This window comes from Dreissena polymorpha, chromosome 3, assembly GCF_020536995.1.
Source record: "Dreissena polymorpha isolate Duluth1 chromosome 3, UMN_Dpol_1.0, whole genome shotgun sequence".
NCBI lineage: Eukaryota > Metazoa > Mollusca > Bivalvia > Myida > Dreissenidae > Dreissena > Dreissena polymorpha.
The window spans coordinates 74,032,026-74,053,392 of NC_068357.1; the positions used below are offsets into that span (position 1 = coordinate 74,032,026).

At 32.5% G+C, this 21,367-nt stretch overlaps 1 protein-coding gene across 1 annotated transcript in view; it reads right to left on the bottom strand.

Moving 5' to 3' along the window:
* Positions 1 to 17,298: 17,298 nt before the first annotated feature.
* Positions 17,299 to 21,367, bottom strand: part of LOC127874769 (sushi, von Willebrand factor type A, EGF and pentraxin domain-containing protein 1-like) — a 29,951-nt gene continuing 25,882 nt past the window's right edge. Inside the window, exons 46-52 of the mRNA XM_052419360.1 lie at positions 21,278 to 21,344; positions 20,492 to 20,577; positions 19,458 to 19,584; positions 19,277 to 19,318; positions 19,047 to 19,157; positions 18,645 to 18,705; positions 17,299 to 18,169 (exon numbers count right to left, since the gene is read on the bottom strand). Of these exons, the coding sequence (XP_052275320.1) occupies positions 18,102 to 18,169; positions 18,645 to 18,705; positions 19,047 to 19,157; positions 19,277 to 19,318; positions 19,458 to 19,584; positions 20,492 to 20,577; positions 21,278 to 21,344 (562 nt within the window). The 3' untranslated portion in view covers positions 17,299 to 18,101. The remainder of the gene's footprint in view (positions 18,170 to 18,644; positions 18,706 to 19,046; positions 19,158 to 19,276; positions 19,319 to 19,457; positions 19,585 to 20,491; positions 20,578 to 21,277; positions 21,345 to 21,367) is intronic.

Genomic DNA, 21,367 nt, shown 5'->3' on the forward strand with positions numbered 1-21,367 from the left:
AGACTGCGCATGGGCGCAGGCTAGGTTTGAGCTTTGCTGGCCTTATATGCACTAAGACCAATTTTCGCGTGACGCGGATGTTACAGTGTTATTTGTTCGTGTGGGAAAAGAACTGCGTCTTATTCAAATATCAACACAACATATGTTCTGATGACGAATAAATAAATTCATAATAAGCCATATGAGGACACATTGTCTAATATACATGCAGGTCATAACAAACATCTCATGCGGAGGATATGCGACTATTTAGAGAAAAAATAACACACCAATATTTAAACCTTTTTTTTAAATTTAATAACTTAAAACGTAAATTTTCACCCTTTATTTCAAAGTAAGGTTTTTTGCAAAATAACTGTTGTAACGATATGTATTGCTATTAAATAATTCGGAAACCTGGAATATGCATGTAAGTATTGTTTTAAATTGTATAGTAAATTTTGACTAACAAGTAGATGTTGCATAATAGTCCACCGTTCCCATCATGCTGGTACATAATGTATATCATAAACATGTTGTAAAAGCCTGGTTGAGTTGGCCATGAAATCCCACAACTAACGCGACTACAAAACCCATTTTCATCTTATATTCCGTTTTAAATAAAATTCAGATAACATTGTTAAATACAAGATGCTTAGGTATCCACCATCATTACATTCTAAAGACATGAATAAGACTTGTTGTTCTCACAAATCGCGATTTTGTTTTGTCATATTCTAGCAAGTGGTTGGGAAAACATAAACAAACGCGTTTTGTTACATTTCAAAGGTCGTTTATTTATTCCAAATTTGCAAAGCGCGACGTCCTTATCGTACGCAAAACACAAATATTTATAAAACAAATCGTATGATGGTTAATCCAAATCTAGTATTGGAGTACCAGGTACTAATGCAGGCCAACAATTGCCCGACCAGGACAGGCCAATTAAATCCACAAATAAACTTGCTACAATTGAAATTTGCGAAGTTATATTAAAGTAAATTAGGGGTCATCAAAATTTGCAGACAAGACCTACATCTTAACAGCAAAATAAACAGTGACTGATTTTAGGTGAGAAAAAAGTATTATGTGAACTGATTTACAGCTATAGTTGCTATCAATCAATTATTGGGCTTTCTGATGTCGTATTGTAAACAGTCGAATGAGATTTCACACCGAGAACAATCTGCTGAGACTTGAAACTGAGTACACGCTCCCGAGATTTCATACTGAAGAGAATCACACAAGATTTCATACAACTTACACTCACATTTTATTTAATAATAATTACTCTCACAATATATTTCATAATATTCACACTCATTTGGGATTTCATAATGCTTACAACTCACATGAAATGTAATACTTCTTAAACTCACCTGCGATTTCATACTGATTACACATACGTACCTGAGATTTTATAATTGCACTAACCTGAGCTCCAACACTGATTACACTCACATGAAATTTCGAACGGAATACACTCGCCTGAGATTTTGCACTGATTACACTCACTTAAGATTTGACACTGATTACACTGACCAGAGTTATAAGCATCTACAAATAGAGTAAGGCGTATGTCCAAAAGAATTCAGCGGTTTCCATAAGAACGGACATGACAAACCAAACTGTATATATCAGCGAAGACGAGGGAAAAGCAGTTTTGCTGTGGCCTTAGAATTAAATTATGCAGACAGACGAAACGCGCCCGCCGCTCGCTCATTGGCTATAATTTCCTTCTCTGGGGAATCTGAACTGGAAATACACGAAGCAGCATGAACATCTTATTTAAACCATCCAAAATAATAATTCAAAAGACAGTATTTTTCTCTTGAAAAAATATACCATGGAATTTATTTCTCATTTATGAAATATTTAAGTTTGTTAGGAAAAAATCGCTTACAATTCATCAGCATGGGATATGCTACATATAATATTTTTTAACTATAATTTTATTTAATTCTTGTCAGAAGGCAACCACCCATTGTTCGTGGATAGTTTTTACCAAAAGGGCATGGTTGTAATAACATTTTGTTGTTGACCACTTTACAATGTTTTATACCAAAACTTACGCATCCATTTGACGAAAAAAAAGAGTTATTTCGATATAACCGTCTACTGAAATCATTTGACCCTAGGGGTGTGGTCAGTTTTAACCTTAGGAGAATGCTTGGAACAAATTTACTTCACGACCACCATGTTACATACATTATATTAAGGGCTTAGAGGTTTTAGACAAAAAGATTGTTTGAGTATTGTGCCTTATTCTAAATAAAAGTGTTGACCTTCAATGTGCGGCCAAAGTTTTCCTTACTTGCATAATTTGATAAAGGTTTTTAGAGGATTTCTTTTCTATTCTAAATACCAAATCATTTCGCATGTAAGAACGTTAATGCATTGACAGTGTAAAGTACATAAATAATTATGATAGTAAGCTAAAATAATAATTTGATAGAGTGTCCTGTTGCAGAATGACTAAGATGACAAAGGGGCATAACAATATATTTAAAGGAAGGATAATAAAAATGGCACATGCACATCTTTATATTTAATGGATGATTGCTTACAAGTATGAATTACGTAGTCACTACATTTGTACATTTAGGAGAAAATCGTCAGTTGAATAGGGAGCAACACATTTGTAATGTGTAACGTATAATAATAAATATCCCACATTTACAATTTTAAATTATCAAAAACCAATTACTGTAGCATTTACTGATGCACCCGTAAAGGTGTAGGTGAGCCCCTCTGACAAGGTCGTGTACATGTATATAGACAGTCGTCCATAAAATTTTAAGTATACATCCATTTATTTTTAAACGGTTAAACAACATTTTTAAACTCAGAGAAGTATTCTAAGAATTTATTCTTAGAAAGCGACTAGAAAGCACGTTTTCAGGTTGATATGGCTTCAAAAGCGGAGTGAAAAGTCAAGTACAATACAAGGACGAAGATCTGTAAATAACAAATACTGTTGAGTTTAAAAATATCCAAAATGGCAACAAACATTTCTAAAATGCATGTGCACGGTTCAACGTGTATTCAAGATCTACAATCTAAGATTTGTTTGATTTCTTAAGAACAAGGAAATATTGAGATAAGTTTAGTTTAAACCTACTTCGGTTAGCTCGATTGTATTGACAGCCTAATGCTTATTGAAAAACATTTACTGGGTAGTACCAGTACTTGGTGTCTAAATTGGAAAACATACAAAGGGGCACAATTCTGCCAAATTCGTTGGATTAAATATTCCTTTCTATACAATTATCTTCTCAAAGTCATTCAGCTGTGAACGTATGACCAATATTCAATTTTAAGTTGAAGAGGATTTTTAAACACAATATTTTGATACTATACATTCTATAAGAAGAAAGACAAGGGGCGATTATTCAGCAAAAAACAAAGTCAGAACCACAGTTAGAAATTCTTAATCATATTAACATAAACATTGTGACATTTTGAGCGAGATCCTATAGACCGTTCCAGAATCAATAAATCGACCGCCGTCATATTGTCAGTCACGTGACAGTCCGCCATTACACTTCTGCTAACTTGTGCGAGTCTGCGATTCCAAAAGCCAAAGACGTAGAGAATACCCGCTTTTCTGATGTCGGATAAATAAATTACTTAATGAATTATTTTCAGGCGATCACATTTTTGTTGTTAAAATGAATGTTTGAAGTTGATATTGATTGTAACAAATAAAATGTTTAAAATGCTTTTGTGTATTTGTGTTTGTGTGAGTAATCAAGTGGTAATCATCGGCGAAAATTTGCCGGTTCAGTCGCTCATATAATGTCTTTTTACTTTTAACTTTTTACAAACAATTCACGCATGTATTGTTGTGTTGATTTTAATAGCCGCAACATCAAGCAGATTATATTTTAATTAATACTTATTAAAGATTCTCTCGAAATTAATTACCGCTAATTGTTTGTAATAGGTCTCAATTGGTAAAACTATATATTCTAAAATCATAACATATAATATTAAGTAGGATATTTTTGATACGCCTTCCATTATTTTTCTTGTTCTTACTGAAATCAGAGATAAAAAAAAATGTTGTTTAGATTTAAATTAAATTTTGTGAGCTGGAATTATGTCACGTAAAAAAACGAACTTTTTATCATGAGAGAGTGATATTAATCTTGACGATCTTTTTGGTGATTATACGGAAGATGAAGAAAATGTGAATATATCTAGTTGAATAGATTTTCATCTTGGAATCAATTAACAGCTATAAAGCTAAAAATACTAAAAAATGTATTTAATAGGTCTTTGCAGTAACGCAAAACATATGGATAACGACACTTGTTTAGTCAATTAATCTAAAAAACTACGAAAAAAACAACACCTAAATAATATTTCAAAAATATATTATTTAGTGCCAAACAAATTTACTAATAAACTTATTTGCATCTTTAAAAAAACGCGGCATTAGCATTAAAGTAAAGATTATCTGAAGACAATAAGCCGTTTTATTTTTTTGCAGAAAAGCTTCAATAAATTACAATAGTAATACATCTTATTATAAAAATATAATTATCAATGGCATGAGTACGCTAGTGTGATAAACAAATGAGTGATAGAAAGTGTAAGGGGTGCATTGAAAATAAACGTACTACGAAGCCCTATTTAAAGCGAAGTGCATGACGGTATTTACATATAATTTTAATTTGATGGATTTTGTACAAAAAATGACGCCATCGAGGAATTTTAACATACAACTGAAAAACACAACTTTACATTGTGCAAATTGAACGGTGTACTCATGTATATTGAAAACTCGTTACTAGTGAGTATGATTTGACAAATATCTTACAGTTTAACACACGTATATTTATATACATATATTTCATTTGCCTCTGTTGTTGTCAAATGTAATTTCTTTTTTATGATGTCATTCCAGCATTGCCGTAACATTAAATCTCCATACGGAATGACGTTGTTTTAATTAACCGATACCCGACAAATACATACATGTTTTTACGTAACTTTTATAATAATTAAATACTTTATTTTTTTATAAATTAAACGGGCTAGTATCTTTACGGTGTACAATTTCTGATATTCTATATTTGACATAACTTTTAATTTGTACAATATGTAACATATCTAATGTACGCAACTGTTTAGTATGTCGGAGGTAAATTATCCAACCAAGTGACTGCTAAATACTACCAGAAAGAGGAGACATGGTGGCATCATAATTGTGTTTAATGACCAGACTGTCATCTGCCCCCAGTGTGGTTTATGACACCATGTTGTTAGTGAAGTCTGGACAATATCTGATCAAAACGAGATAATCGGATTATGCAGAACAAAGGGGCAATTTAACACTGGAATGCAAAGGCTTACACGATTTTAAGATTGATGCAAATAATCAAATGAAAAATATTGCATTTGATTTAATTAAATGCTTTTTTTAATGTGTCAATGTGTTAGTTTTCCTAGACAAATACCTAAAAATGCATGTTTTTCAAACAATTTTCTGTCATAACACTAGCTTACCATATCCCCTGGCAGAAAAACTTTATTTCATACAATTTGCATGACAAACAAAAAAGTTTTACAAAAAGAACCAAGCCCATGTCATGACGGCCTTAGAATGGCCTTAGAATTTAGAAAGAAATTCAGCTGTTTAATAATCGGTGCTCTCTCATATATGTAACTGGTTGTTTGGCAGCAGTGTAATGGCGGACGCGGAGAGTATTCAGGGGAAATAATTGGGTAATGACTAAATTCTGGAACGGTCTATTCGAAAACACACTATAACAGGGACTATATTATCCATAGTGGAAAAAAACACGCACAAGGTCATAAGTCTACACAAACCTCTGTCTCTATCAATTATCTATATATTAAGGTCTTTAACTCTGAAGGTTTTTGCGATATCTACACAGCAATTATAGAGGCGTTCAAACACAATATTAGGGACGAACGTTCGTACGTTGCGAGCGAATGATGGACTGACGGCCAAGTGCGGTGTAGGGGCATACAAACCGCAAAATAGTACCTTTTGATAATGACAAGCTTATCATGACCACACTCTTCATTTGACCTTCTAAATGTAAGCTTTACCTTTGAAATATCGGGACAGCTTTTACATGTAAAATCAGTCTCAACGGGTTAAACACTTGTGTCAAATTATTCAGAAGTTCAGAATGATCATAATCATATAAGATCAGATTGACTCGTGTAGTGACGCACATACAACAATCTGTCAACGGTACAATTACGTTGATATTACCAGCTGCAATACGGCTCTATCAAAACTTCAAAACGGAGTGTGTTTGTTCAAAGTCAATCAGCAAATGGTTTACAAGCTTGATTTAAATTTTCGGTTGGGTGTGTAGTATTGTCTGTCCAAGCGGTTTAACTGTATCCACAAAGTTTAAAACTCAGACGTTTGTGAAGAAATGTCTTACCAATATGAGCAAATCCATCCATACAGAAGAACTTTATTGTTTACTAATGGGTAATATCTTTGCCCAGAAACTCCTTCCGGTTGTAAACAGTGCAAACAAAATGTAGAACTTAGTTTTTCTAAAAACATATGCAATCAGTGCGATCTGAAGTGTGAAGAGTGTGCAAGTAGTGAAAATAATGGATTTGTGAATCAATGAAATTGTACGTATAAAACGAAATGCAAACAAAATAAGAAATTTGATAAACTGTAAAACTCTCTCAAAGATAAATTCGCCGGGTTGGGTATTTTTTCCCACTATATACTAGTTTAAGCGGATCTGAACGCTTAGCAAGTACCGTTAAACCGTAACCCGTCACGCTCTACGTAGCAAATCAATCGTCACGTTTGAAGAAATAATCACATTTATAAAGCCGCTATGTTTACCTCCATTTGTTATCCACAATTTCACGCGCTAACAGACGCTCCTTGTTAACAATGAATAGCGGAAAGCGGACACTGTCGTCTACAGCTAGCGAAACCTCTACAAACACAAGCTTGCTAGAAACGTCAGTGCTTGAAAAGGCGAAAAGTGCGAAAGTAGCAGTCAAGTAAAAAATACAAAGAAAAAATCAAAACCAGACTCGAAAAAACAAAAAACAATGACGACATTTGTCACTAGTGCACAAAATGAAAATCGTGATAAAAGATAAAATGACAATTGAGAAACGCCTTGATGACATAAGCAGTAAATTGTCTCACGTCCTCACCAAAGAAGACTAATCATTCATTAAGGACATAATCAAAGAAACAGTAGAACAATTAAAGGACCAACTCCTAGGCAACGTCATTCGCCGGATGGAAATCCTTGAAAGTTACGCTATTGAGCAAAAGCGAGAAATCGAATTGCATAAAAACGAAAATGCATCGAAGAGCAAAATAATCGAGGATCTCAAAATACAAAATGCGGCATTAGAACAAAAGAAAGACAGGGAGTCAATGCAGCACGACGACTTCGCGAACGCCACGGAGCAATATAGCAGGCGGAACAACCTAAGAATAACCGGTGTTCCAAAAGACCAGGACCGAAAATCCTCGGAGTCGGTAACAAACAAATTCATCACTCTGGTTAACACGCATCTGGGTATGTCCATAGTGCCTAATGATATTGACATAGCACACAGGCTCGGATAATTCAAACCTAACTCAAATCGGCCTGTGATTGTAAGATTCGTTAGGCGACAAACTAAGATTGACATTCTGCGCAAAGCCAAGCTTTTCAAGGGGTCTGGCATCTTTGTGAATGAGGACCTCACCAAGCTCAATGCAGAGGTACTGGCGTCCGTCCGTCTGAAACAGCCTAGCGCTGTCGAAAAATCGTGGTCTTTTGAAGGCAAAATATTCGCGCTATTCAAGGGAAACCAACACGCCATGCAAATAAAACATTCAGAGTTTAAAACCTGGCTAGAAAAACCGTGGCCCAAACAATAATACTCCGAGTGTGTAGAAAATCCCGCAAGTGCAAGAAACAGAGTATCACCACGCTGGTCACATGTACAACCTGTGTATCGATGAACATTGATTACTATATATATATATATATATATATATATATATATATATATATATATATATATATATATATATATATATATATATATATATATATAATTTTAAATATAAATATGTTACTATGTGTATATATATATGTGTATATGTATGTATATGTGTGTGTGTGTGTGTGTGTGTGTGTGTGTGTGTGTGTATATATTAATATCGAAATTTTCTAAAAATATAAATATGTAAATTTTATTAACATTTTTAAGGCTTAACGATTAATACCTATAGCATTTTCCAACTTTGTTCTAGTTGGAAGCTGGGTATTTATACAAACTATGTGTGTATCGAAATTACAGTAATGTGCCCCACGCTGCCTATCAACATTAACCTCCTTAGTTAATTATTTTAAATCAAAATCTATTTTATCACATATGATATACATTATTACATTATTATCAAACATTGTCTCTTTGTTACAAGTATAGTAATTGATCATGCTACGCACATGCAGGTGATATAGTTTTCTCTGTACATAGTTACGCCTCTTTTTAACAAAAATACATTGGTTTCAAAATGTTTACACGGCTGCACGTATAACGGTAAACTAAAGGTAAAATTACATGCTCGCTGCTGAGCTCAATGCATTTTTTGTGAACGCTTTTTAGTATTCTGTATTCATGCATGTTAAAAATGTGCTAATTTTGTGCTTTATGTTTGTATACTGAAATATGCATTAACTACATTAACTTAAGCAGTGCGAATTTATTTGGATGTGAAATTATATTTACCAACCTTTAAACAAAATATCTGACGAGAACTACCTTTCTTAATAACTTTCTGTATTTGTTTACGTCTGTATGCAAGAAATCTAGGCAATAGTATTTGTATTTTTGCAATTACACAATTGTAACTTTATAAGTGACAAGAACTACCTTTCTTAATAACTTTCTGTATTTGTTTATGTCTGTATGCATGAAATCTAGGCAATAGTATTTGTATTTTTGCAATTACAAAATTGTAACTTTATACAATGCATGTAAATAGTATTTTTTCTCAAGTATACATTTCCCCATACATTTTTTTACATGTTTGTATGCTTTGAACATTTAATTATGTTTATGACTGTGAATGTTCTTGTACCTAAATGTTTATTTTTTTTTTACATTTGTATGATTTGAACATTCAACTATGTTTATGTTTATGGCTGTGAATGTTCTTGTACCTAAATGTTTTATTTTATATTTGTATGTGTTTAAGATTCAACTATGTAAATGACTGTGTGTAATTAGTGTCATATCTCACGTATGCCTTTCCACAAAAATATAATGTTTTTACATTTATATGTGTTGAACATTCTATATGTTTATGATAGTGAATGTTTTAGTGCCTAAAAATGCACGTTAAATGAGCAATCATCCATGATTTTTTTGCAATTAGAATCGATACTATTCTCATCAAAGTTCGCAAATATTGATACTGTTTACAATCTCAATTTTACGTCTTTGTGCACGCTTAACTATAGAAACTAACTGGTTATTGTGAATGTTAATAACAATACCTGGTCATTCAGTGTTACCACTTACATTATGTTTTATCCACTTGATACCTTCAATACCAAGGATTCCTTTTCAGTTGTTATTGTAAATAAAACGTATGTTTGAAGGTACTATAAGTGGTAAACAAACATCATCTGTTTTTTTTCCTTTAGCTCTAATAAACTAGAATTGTTCTCCTTAGTTATAAACACTCTTGCTTCATTTTCGCTTTCATATGAAGCCTTGTTCAAGTGTTAAGTGAATGGTCGATGTTCAATGCAATTACACTGTCTGGTTAACTGTCGTTGCTTTTATAGTATTATCTTTTTCTTAAGTAGATAAATTACACAATTATTAGTAATATGCATGTAGAATGTATACTAATCTCCTGTATTTGTGTATAACTGTATTGCTACAAACTATAGCCATGTTACCAGCTTTGTAATCTTACTTAAGATATACACAATCATGACATTGTCATTGTAAAATAGAATTTGTCCTGTCTAGGTTTGTGTACTGATAATACGAAACGGCCAGCAATCACCTTTAGGATTTATAAGTTATATACATTTAGTATTTTACAAATAGAACCACTCTTGTCAATTTATGATAGCATTATATTTGAATAATTATACAATTAAATAGTGCTAATAACTGACGATTTATAAATAATATACTTTTAAGTTTTGACAAACAAAATTAATTTAAACAATTCATGATAATATAATATTTGTATATAAATACTTATAAAAAATGCTAATAATAGATTACATATATATAAGAAATAAAACCACTTTTCATAAAAATGAAACTTTTCAAGCTAATGTGGTACTGATCTGCATATGCTCGTTTATCTTTGCAATGTTTAACCGAGCTGCTTTAACATATATTGTAATCATGTCTCTTTTATGTTTGTTTGCTTATTGTTTATACCTTTTAGCTATTAGTTTCTTTTACTTATTCATTTCTATGGGATATTCATCTGTTGGTATCACTATTTTTTGTTTTCTATTTTTGTTTGTATGTGTGAACATCTTATATCTTAAAATAGAAACCAACTGGACATGTTTTAAAATAGAACTAACTGTACAAGCACACACAAATTATCACTTACATCACCCTTCACCTCTTTAAATGATTAAATTATGTACTTTGAATGTAAAAAGGCTAAATAATAAAGATAAACGAAATAAAATCTTCAAATGGCTAGACGAAAAAATATAGTATATGCCTATTACAAGAAAGTCACTTGACACATACTTTAGCACAAACCTTAAAGGATGAATGGGACGGAGACATCTATCTCAGTGGACAACATACTAATGAACAAGGCATTGCCTTTCTGATAAAAAATAATATAGGGATCACAGTCGATAACTTTAACGAAATAATAATTGGCAGACAAGCAAGTACAGATATTAAAATACACAAAACACAATTTACATTAATCAACGTTTACGGCCCTAACATAGATGATTCCACTTTTTACGAAACACTACAATCCTTTATAAATAATAACCAAGATAAAAACATTATAGTCGGTGGTGATTTCAAGACTGTTCTCAACCCATTATTAGATAAAAAGAAGGGAAACCTTTATACTCATCCTAACAATAGAAACATTTTAAATAACATAATTGAAAACTACAATATGATAGACATCTGGCGTAAAATATATCCAAACGAAAGCAAATTCACCTGGCACTCAAACACAAAACCAACAATATTTTGTAGATTATACTATTTTTAATATCTGAGTCTCTTTGCAACATAATTGACACATGTAACATAAAACCAGGATTTATGACTGACCACTCTCTAGTTGAACTTAAACTGCACAATATACAACCTGAAAGAGGCCCAGGATACTTTAAAATTAACAACAGCATCTTATTAGATACACAATATCAAACACAAATAAAACAGGATATATTAAATACATTTCAAAATAATAAAGATGCAAACCCAAACACCTTATGGGAAGTAATTAAAGGAAATATACGTAACACAACAATTAGATACACATCATTTAAACAAAAAGAAAAACACAAACTTGAAACTGAAACCATCAAAACCATTGAAACTCTTGAAAAACAATTGCATCAAACAAACACAAATGATACCACCAACATTAAAAATGAAATAACATTAAAACAAACAAATATTAGATGGACTCTATCATACACATCTCAATGGAATAATACTAAGAGCGCGTGCACAGCATGTTGAACACAATTAAACAATACAAAATACTTCGCAAACATTGAAAAACGTAGAAGTGAAAAAAAAACTGTACACAAATTAGTAGTCAATGGCAAAGATATAACAAACAGAACTCAAATACTAGAAGAACAACGTTTATTTTTCGAAACCCTCTATAAACGAAAAAATGTTGAAAATAACACCCTTTTTAAGAATACACATCACGCTTTAAATCAAGAAGAAAAACTATTGTTTGACGGATTACTAAATGAATATGAATGTGGATTAGCACTAAAAGAAATGCAAAATAACAAAAGTCCAGGATCTGATGGCATCACCATTGAGTTTTATAAAACTTTTTGGAATGATATCAAAACATAATTAATTTATTCACTAAACTATTCATATAATAATAAAAACCTAACTATGCTTCAAAAACAAGGTATAATATCACTCATTCCAAAACCTGGAAAAAAACTTAGAATCCTTATCAAACTGGCGCCCAATTAGTTTACTAAACAATGATTATAAAATTGCAACTAAAAGTATAGCAAACAGAATAAAAAAATATTACCATCAATCATTTCAAAATCTCAATCTGGTTTCATAAAAGGACGTTACATTGGTGAAAACGTTCGTCTTATCCAAGAATGCATAAACTATTTCAACAATTCAAATAATCCTGGTCTAATATTCTTTGCAGACTTTGAAAAGGCATTCGATTCGCTTGATCATTCATTTATGTTCTCTTGCTTAGAAAAATATGAACTTTGGTGAAAGTCTCATCCAATGGGTCAAACTATTCTATACCGATATTAACAGTATAATCATTAACAATGGCTTCTTTTCACACAGTTTTAACATCGAACGAGGGGTTCGACAAGGATGTCCACTCTCATCATCGCTATTTATTATTTGCATCGAGTATCTATCACATCACATCCAATCAAATAAACACATAAAAGGCATATCACTAGAACCTGACGAAGAAATCAAACAGTCCCTATTTGCTGACGATGCAACTTATTGTTTAAACGACAATTACGATTCTTTCCATAACCTAATAGAGTCGCTAACCCTTTACGGAATGACATCGGGTCTTAAACTAAACAAAAGTAAATGTACTGTGCTACGAGTAGGTAAATTAAAACAAAGTAATGTCCAATATAAAAAAGAAATGAAATTTAATTGGACATCCGATGAAGCCACAACGTTAGGAATTACTTTCACAAATAATGAAAAGGATACAGTTCTTAAAAACATACTACCTTAATTACAGAATTTTAAAAACTGCTTAAAATCATGGCATCACCGTAAACTTACACTAATCGGAAAAAACACAGTATTGAAAACGTTTGCACTTCCTAAATTAATTTATGTATAAACAGTTCTACCAAATCCACCAAATGATTTTATTAACGATATATAATCAGCAATATTTAATTTCATATGGGACGTTAAGCCTGATAAAATAAAAAGAACTCAGTTAATTCAATCTGTAGAAAATGGTGGTATCCAATTAACGAACATTGACTCATTCTTAAATGCAATCAAATGCAGCTGGGTTAAAAGATACCTAGATAATACCAATACGAGTAAATGGAAAATATTCTACCAGAAAATCCTAAAAAAATATGGTGACTCCTTACTCATTGAATGTAACATCAGCAATACTATCTTACATGAAATTGCAAACGAAAACATATTTCTGTCTGATGTCCTATCAGCATGGAGTGATGTCACTCATAACCTAGAAACTCAAACCATCAGTAAAACTATTTTATGGAACAATAAAGACATAACTTCAAACAATAAGACGTTTTTCTATAAAGATTGGTTTGAACGAAGCATTAAATATGTCGACCAATTATATGACTACAGAATTAAGGATTTCTACTCTTTTGATGATATTTGCTACATATACGGAATACCTTCAAATAATTTCCTAAAGTACTACACACTAATCAAAAGCATACCCATACATATTAAATCTGAAATCAATACAAATAATACACCATGAAAACATACTTGGAAGAAAAAACAAAACGAATAAAATATTTTACACACTACAAATTAAAAACCCTACAGAAAACTCAAAACCCCAAAATAAATGGCAAGTCCTATTCGAAGAACATGAACTTAATTGGAAACACATATTTACCATGTCATATAAAGCAACTATTGAATGCACACTGAGAAATTTTCAATATAAATACATCCATAAATTTTAGGGACAAATAAATATTTCTTTAAATGCAAATTATCTAACTCAAATCTGTGTGACTTCTGCGGTGAAAACATCGAAACTATAGAACATCTTTTTTGGGAGTGCAAACACATCCAGCCTATTTGGAATCAATTAGTATCTTTTATTGAACAACAGCAACTAAACGTTAAACTATCTTTCTTAAATGTAAGTTTCGGAATTTACTCATTGAAATCAATAGACTGTAATAATATTGTGAATTTTATTCTTATATTGTTGAAATATTTTATCTTTAACATGAAGTACAAAAAACAAGTACCAAATTTTAATTGTTTTGTCCATAGTCTTAAACTTAAAATCCAATTGAGAAAGAAATAGCCCTCAGTAATGACATATTACAAATCTTTGAACAAAAATGGAGTCGGATTAAACTCTCATAATGTTTGTCCACTTATATATATCTCACTCTAATGTTAGTTTATCTTTCTAAAATATTTTTTTTATTTTTTTTTTCAATCTTATAAGATCATTGTGAATATACCACAAAACACACACGTCCAGTATGCTTTCTTCCCACTTTATACAACTCATCATTTTTCATAACTATTTTTCTGTTGTTCTTGTCTTTTCTCTTAAAAAAAAACACCTATCACAAACAACCAAAGAAGAAACATATTAACCCAGTTTTTTTTTGTTATTTTTTTTTTAATCTTAAGGAAACCAAAAAAAGTATATATATTAGCATATCTTGTATAACATGTCTGAACTTTATTGCTTTGTACAATTACTTTGTTGTATGATCATATACATGTATACATTGTATGTATTATATTGAATAAAAAAAATATTTTGCCCTGTTCCCTTAGAATGCACTTAATTGCTCTTCTTATGCCGCCTTATATGTATCTCGCGCGTTTGTTTCTAAGGTCTTTCATGCATTACATGACATTTTCAAAAGTTAATTTGCGTTAGAAACTCTCTGTCCGCATTGAAGTTATAAGTAATACGTATTTAGTTTCTGCAATCAGCAGGCAACATTTGGCCTGATGTTATTGTAAGTGCCCACATCCAACTTAGAGCTGCATTGTCCGTCCTCAGAAGGATTAATTGTCCGTAAAAGTAACTATGAAAGTGTTTCAATGCTACGACTGCCGGGAGTTTTGTTGTGTGTAAAGAATCATCGATTTATTCATATAAATAATGAATCGTTCTATGTTGTCTTGAATCTGTATATCCCCACGGCGACATTAGAAGTAAGTACAGGTGTTGAAGTGCCTGCTTTGCCATGATAACTGAATTTTTAAAGTATTCCGTCTAGTGAAATGTTGTTGTCTTTTCAAAGAGCTTTTGTAATGGTCTAATTATTTTTTATTTCTGTAAACTTGTCATTAAATCTCCTGTAGCATGTAGTCAATCCGAAGCAGCTACGCACCTCCTTGAAATATTGGGTTTCGACCGATCTTTTGTTATGAAATTGTTTTCAAGCTGACTGTGGATTTTGTTTCATAATTTTGGCAAATCGGGTTTTGTTTTAAAATAGCTGGCGTTGATACCCGTTTCTAGACGCTCAAAACTACTTTTTCGAAACGCAGCCGAAACATATCAATTGACGTCCTTTTCAAACCATGTATAAGAAAAATTAAAAGGTTGATTTTTTTTATGTACTTTTCACGTGAATAATCTTCTAAAGTCTTGGATATTCTGATATATTTACATGACCTAGGTAAACGTTATCATTGGAATGAAAGATGGATTTTCTAACAGATGGATGCAGCACGTTTCAACATTATGCGTTATTTGATCTTTTGAGGCCAATATGGTATGGTTTAAAGTGGGGATGTTAGCACATGATTAAAGCATTAATGGACGAACAAGTAACATTATTTACTATCATTTTTCCAACGATGTTTAAACATAGCACCATTGTTATGTTAAAGGTGTTGTTGATTGGCTCAAAATTGCCACACGATAAACGCTTTTTGTGACATTGACAAACGATGTGTCTACATTGTGCCTATGTCTTGTATTGTTTATTTAAAAGGTGTTACAACATAATAATGGCACAATTTTGTGTCTTAGTTTCAATATTGCACTGAAGGTTGGGCAAATGGTAACATAAAATCAAAATGACATTAAGTCAACTTAATATTTAAACGTTTTGTCAACGGAACGAATTTGTAGATGACCTACATCGCCGCTGTCATTTACCAGGCAGCCATTTTATCATATGCTTAATGTTTATATTGTAACATATGAGTCAGTGACGTGTTGCTTTTAATATAACCTTTTTATATTGAATATAGGTATATACATACAAAAACAATGTGTTTTTTCTTTTTGTCTATAAGCAATATCTCGAAAATTAAGCACTTGAAAGTATTTGTAACTTAAACAATCCCACACTTCAGACTCCTGACGTATAGTGTCGCAAACTAATGGCTAACGAATTTGTTTGATAAATTATTAGGATGAAGCTGAAAATGTCTAATGATTTTACCGTAGTATTTTTAATTTGCTCGTGGTTGGTTGCCTGCATTGGCAAAAAAAATCTGTGAGTTATACCTCATTCACAAATAGAGACCGATCACCGTCCGCTCATCGGACCACGTTTTTTACGCTCATCGGGCTGGCGCCCGGCCGATGATCGCACGGACACCGGGGCATTTTGTCTCGGATTAATTGTACGCGTATCAGCAAAAATCAAGGCATTTCCCAGGGACATGTACATCGACCGGCGACCGCCTGATTGATTGCAGGAAGGCTTCCGCACGATTCCTGAAGGACGCCTGACAGAGCTCGTCATGATACACGTACAACGAATCCGATGTCGGGCGATCGCCGTGTGCGATAACCGTGCGTTAATCGTCCGATCTTCTTTCGATCTTAACTCGATTTTATCCCGGGCTTGACATCAAGTAAAATTTAAAGTGATACTTAAAATTACTCCGGACGCCACCAGATGCTACAAAATGACCCGGTGATCGTGCGATCATCGGCCGGGTGCAAGCCCGATGATCGGAAAAATACGTCGTCCGCTGATGGGACGGTGATCGGTCTCTATTTTTGACTGAGGTATCAAACTGTGTCACTCATCGGACGGCGGACGGCTCCAACGTGTCCAGTCTTCCCGATGCCTGGATATCCAAAACATCGGCCGGCGACCGGATTATATGTAACTGAGGCATAAGGACGAAGCACCAACTGTTTAGTGCATACATACAGTAAAGCTAAGTAAAGACCTGCTTATACGTTTTGCAGAAATGGCTTACTGATAACACAGGATTTTATACAGTTTATAAAATGATATAACATGATTTAATGTATTCGATAATCAGAAAACAGTGACGTTATGCTTTCTGAGCACGTATAATAAGTATATACTAAACTGTTTTTATTAACATTTGAAACATTCAACCTATAGTTTATTTTATCATACCATACAATTTAAACTTTAACATACGATACAAATACGACGGATATAGAACTAAGCATAAGGTGAAAGATAACGTCCGACCGTTCGTCCGTAAGTCTGTTATACGTTTGTGTGAGCTTACTAGCTCCTATATCGTTTGACGGATTTTCGTGGAGCTTGCCTCAAATGTTAAGGGCAATCCGACGATGCGGAAAATACACGGGGCAGTAAATACGGTTGTAGCTAAATGTCATACGTCAGGGTTTTAAGTTATAGCCTCATTTTTTGTGTTCGCTTTCTTGTTTTGTATCCATTAGTGTTCTCATTAAATTGAGCAGTAATATACAATTTTCTTTTGCGTAAAATTTGAGCCTGATTTTTGTGTTCGCTCTGTAATTGCTCTACCCATTAAAGTGTTTTTATTAAATTTTGCAGTAATATACATTGCCCTTTGTGAATTGCAGAAAGCACGAGTTAATTACACCGGCTGAAAGTCAATGTCGCACAAGTTGTTGAGCCTTTTCTTTTCTGTTTTGTGTTTGCCTTATATCCCAGTAAACCATCAAATTATTTTTATAACAAGTCAATATTATGAAGATGCCCAGAAGTCATTAGTCAATCAAACTGACTCAAAATCAAGGTCACCTCTTCAAAGAAAAAAGGGCCTTTTAACTGCCCTGATCACTATCTGTGTATCACAGTCATGACTGTTTTTTATTTGCATGTCGATATATTCAAATTAATAAGTGGGTTTATTTAATAATTATTAAACTTTCTTTGGGGTATTTATATTGCATGCTAAAACAAAGTGTCGACATTGTTTATTTCGGTACGACCACTTGCTTGTAGCACATCACCTGTGGCATCTGCAATACAAAAGTAAACTTAGTTATTACCCGCGTACTCTAAAGTTTCATATCTAAATGGAACAGCGCTCATTCTTTTGATTTTTTTTTGCAAACAAAAAATCTTTTTATAGACTTTCCCATAATTGTAATTTTAAGTTGTTGTACAGTTAAGCCTGTCTTAAATGTCACATGATGGGACCCAAACGATCGTTCGGTTATCAGAATGGTTCGGTTATCAAAGAGTTTTGAAAAAGTCATTTTAATAATAACTAAATTTTTAACAGTAAATATTATGGGGGACATCGTAATTAAATATATTGTAGGAACGTGTGGTGAGCTAAACCTTGTTATAGTGTACACATAGTACAAATATTCATCACTTAATCATGTTAATGTATGCACAAACACAACATTTATTGAAAACGGTTTGAACAGATTGTATGGTAGGCACTTTTATATTTATTTAAATCAGGCACATACTGTATGTCCTTACCATCAGCTGAATGTAAGCTGCCTCTAGCTGTACGTTTTGCAGTTGAAAGATTAATCTTTGGCTAAAATGAAGTAATAACTTTATCCACTTCCATTCATGTAAATGTAACGTACATAAAAGTTGATAATTTAACATAGAAAATTGTTAATAAAAAAACAACATAAATTAAATATTAATGTAGTACTCACTGACAAAAGAGCGCAACAAATATAAATATGATTTAAAAATCTAAATGCGCGCCTGTATACTTGCATTACTTCTCACGTGTTCCTGTCACTTTCATCTTCTCCAAAACGAAATGTGTACACATTGAAAAGCGTTTCATATACAAAGAGGAATATTTTTCTATAACTGAATAACAAAAGTCCAGCCTATGTGTATTTTCGCGAGAATGGCACATACCAAAGCAACAGGCTCCTCCGTGACACGTGTTGAGACAAATGATGCGCTGTTCGTTGAAATAAACGATTTGCTCTGCTTACGGTGTTTCCGTCTCAGTAACGCATTTCGAATCTGAAAATTCATTGCCAATAGTCAGTGAATATAATTATTTACCAGCCAGTCGATAAATAAACATAACTTGCGCTTTTTTCAGTGATTAACAATACCAATTATAATATTTACATTTTTACCTGTACATTTAGCACACAGTGGAAGACAAATATCACCAGTCCCTGCAAAAAAGATAAACGATGCATTAATTCCAAAATGCAGCAAATAATATGTGGCAAAACTGGTTCAATTTCAAATTTAGTTTAAAACATGTATCCATGAACACGTGAAACTTTTCCCAACCCAAACGGATCAACATACCTGCAAGCTGTTGCACACTGCAAACACGTACTGGACCCAGGCCATGCTCTCGTTCACGTAGAGGAGACCCATCACCCACGTGCAACCCATAAGCGGAAGCAGCACGCACATACACCGAACGCCGGCTCTATAATACAATTGCAAAAAACTTACAGCTAAGTAAGTAATTAATAGTAAGTGATTAAGATTTAACTTGTTCATTATAGAATTTAATTAAGTAAATAATTTTGACTGGGTGTTGCTCTGTTCATGTAAAATGTTACCAACAGTGTGGAAACCTTAAACCAAAATCATCGTTAAGCCGATGAATTCGGAAATATTTGACACATCTTTTTTGAAAACAGAAATAATTATTTATACTTACTCTATTTTGACAATTGTGAAGATAAAATCATATGTATTCGAACTTATAATAATTGATGTATGACACCACGAAACCTCTTTTTAATTAAGGAATATGAATACATGTTTTAGTACTTGCTCACAAGAAATGTTTGTAATGATCGTTTCTGTGTAGTTTATTTTACAACTGATAAAAATCTTAAATGAACCTGTACACTTATTTTCGTATCTATGAAACCTATTAAACACTTATTTTACTACAAAATTTACTATAAGAAAAGTTTTAACAAGTATAATAACAATATAAAAAGTTTGTTAAGTGCCTGCTCTGGGGATCAAACCCTTTGCTTCTAGAAGTGAGACCCTACTCGCTTCCAGTACACCAAGCATGCTTTAGAAATAGGTACTGTGGTTTAAACCCAAAATTGTAAAAACAAGAATTTGCTAAATAATCGATACAAAAGATAATATATATGAGTTCGACTGATGATAATCAATAAACACAACTATATTAAATTGCTTTAGTAAGGAGTGTCAATATGCTGGTTTTAATTTAATGCGTACATTATTTTTTAATCTCTGACAATTATTAATAAAATATTCATAATGCCAAACGGTGAACTTTCATCACCACAGAAGAAGCATTTTTTGCATACTTTTTATTATAATTTTTTAAAAATAGTTACACCTACTTTGATCGCTCTGATCTGGACTTTTCTGATAATGTTTTAGAACGAAACATCGTCCTGATAACAAGAATCAGCACAACAAAGTTGACCTGAAAATATATATATTTATATATAAACAATTATTTATAACGTGTATATTGCAAAACATGGTCTCCGAAGATAACATATCGGGTATTTACAGCGATTTTATACTATTTAACTATTTCACTAGACACTCAACATTTTAATATGACAATATTAAACTGACATAAAATATGACGTGGAATGGTATTTAAAAATAAATAACGATAATTACTTTTTAATAAATCAAATGGTGTATATTTGAATGACATTTATAATGAACAAGTTAATGCCGATACCGACACGTGTATTTATATTGATGAACCAAATTTGTGTCTAAATTTCGAATCTGCACACATTAATGGTGATTTTCCAACAGTGTACATTTCTGGTATAAATTTAGTTGAATTGAAACAAAAAAAACACTTTCTGGTACTACATATTTTATTCCAGTTATTTTTTCATCAACATTTTACCTGTTTAACTCAAAACTTCTACGTAAGCGTTGATTACAAAACATGTATTGCTTAACATCTTATTTTAGGAGACGGTATATTCTAAACTCGGGAAGCATTCACACGTAAACAATCATAGTTAAAGTGGACGCAACCCAATATATCCGAAATAAACAAGATACTTACAATCTTGGTTTAATATGTTTACATGCAATCGCATTGATTGATTAATTATACAAAGGTTGGTCAAACAAAACTTTATGACGAACGTTACCAAAATAATTAGCATCGCAGGTGCAACAAATGCCCAAATCAAACCGCCTTCCATAGACAGCCAGCAACTGGAAGTATTCAAACCATTTAT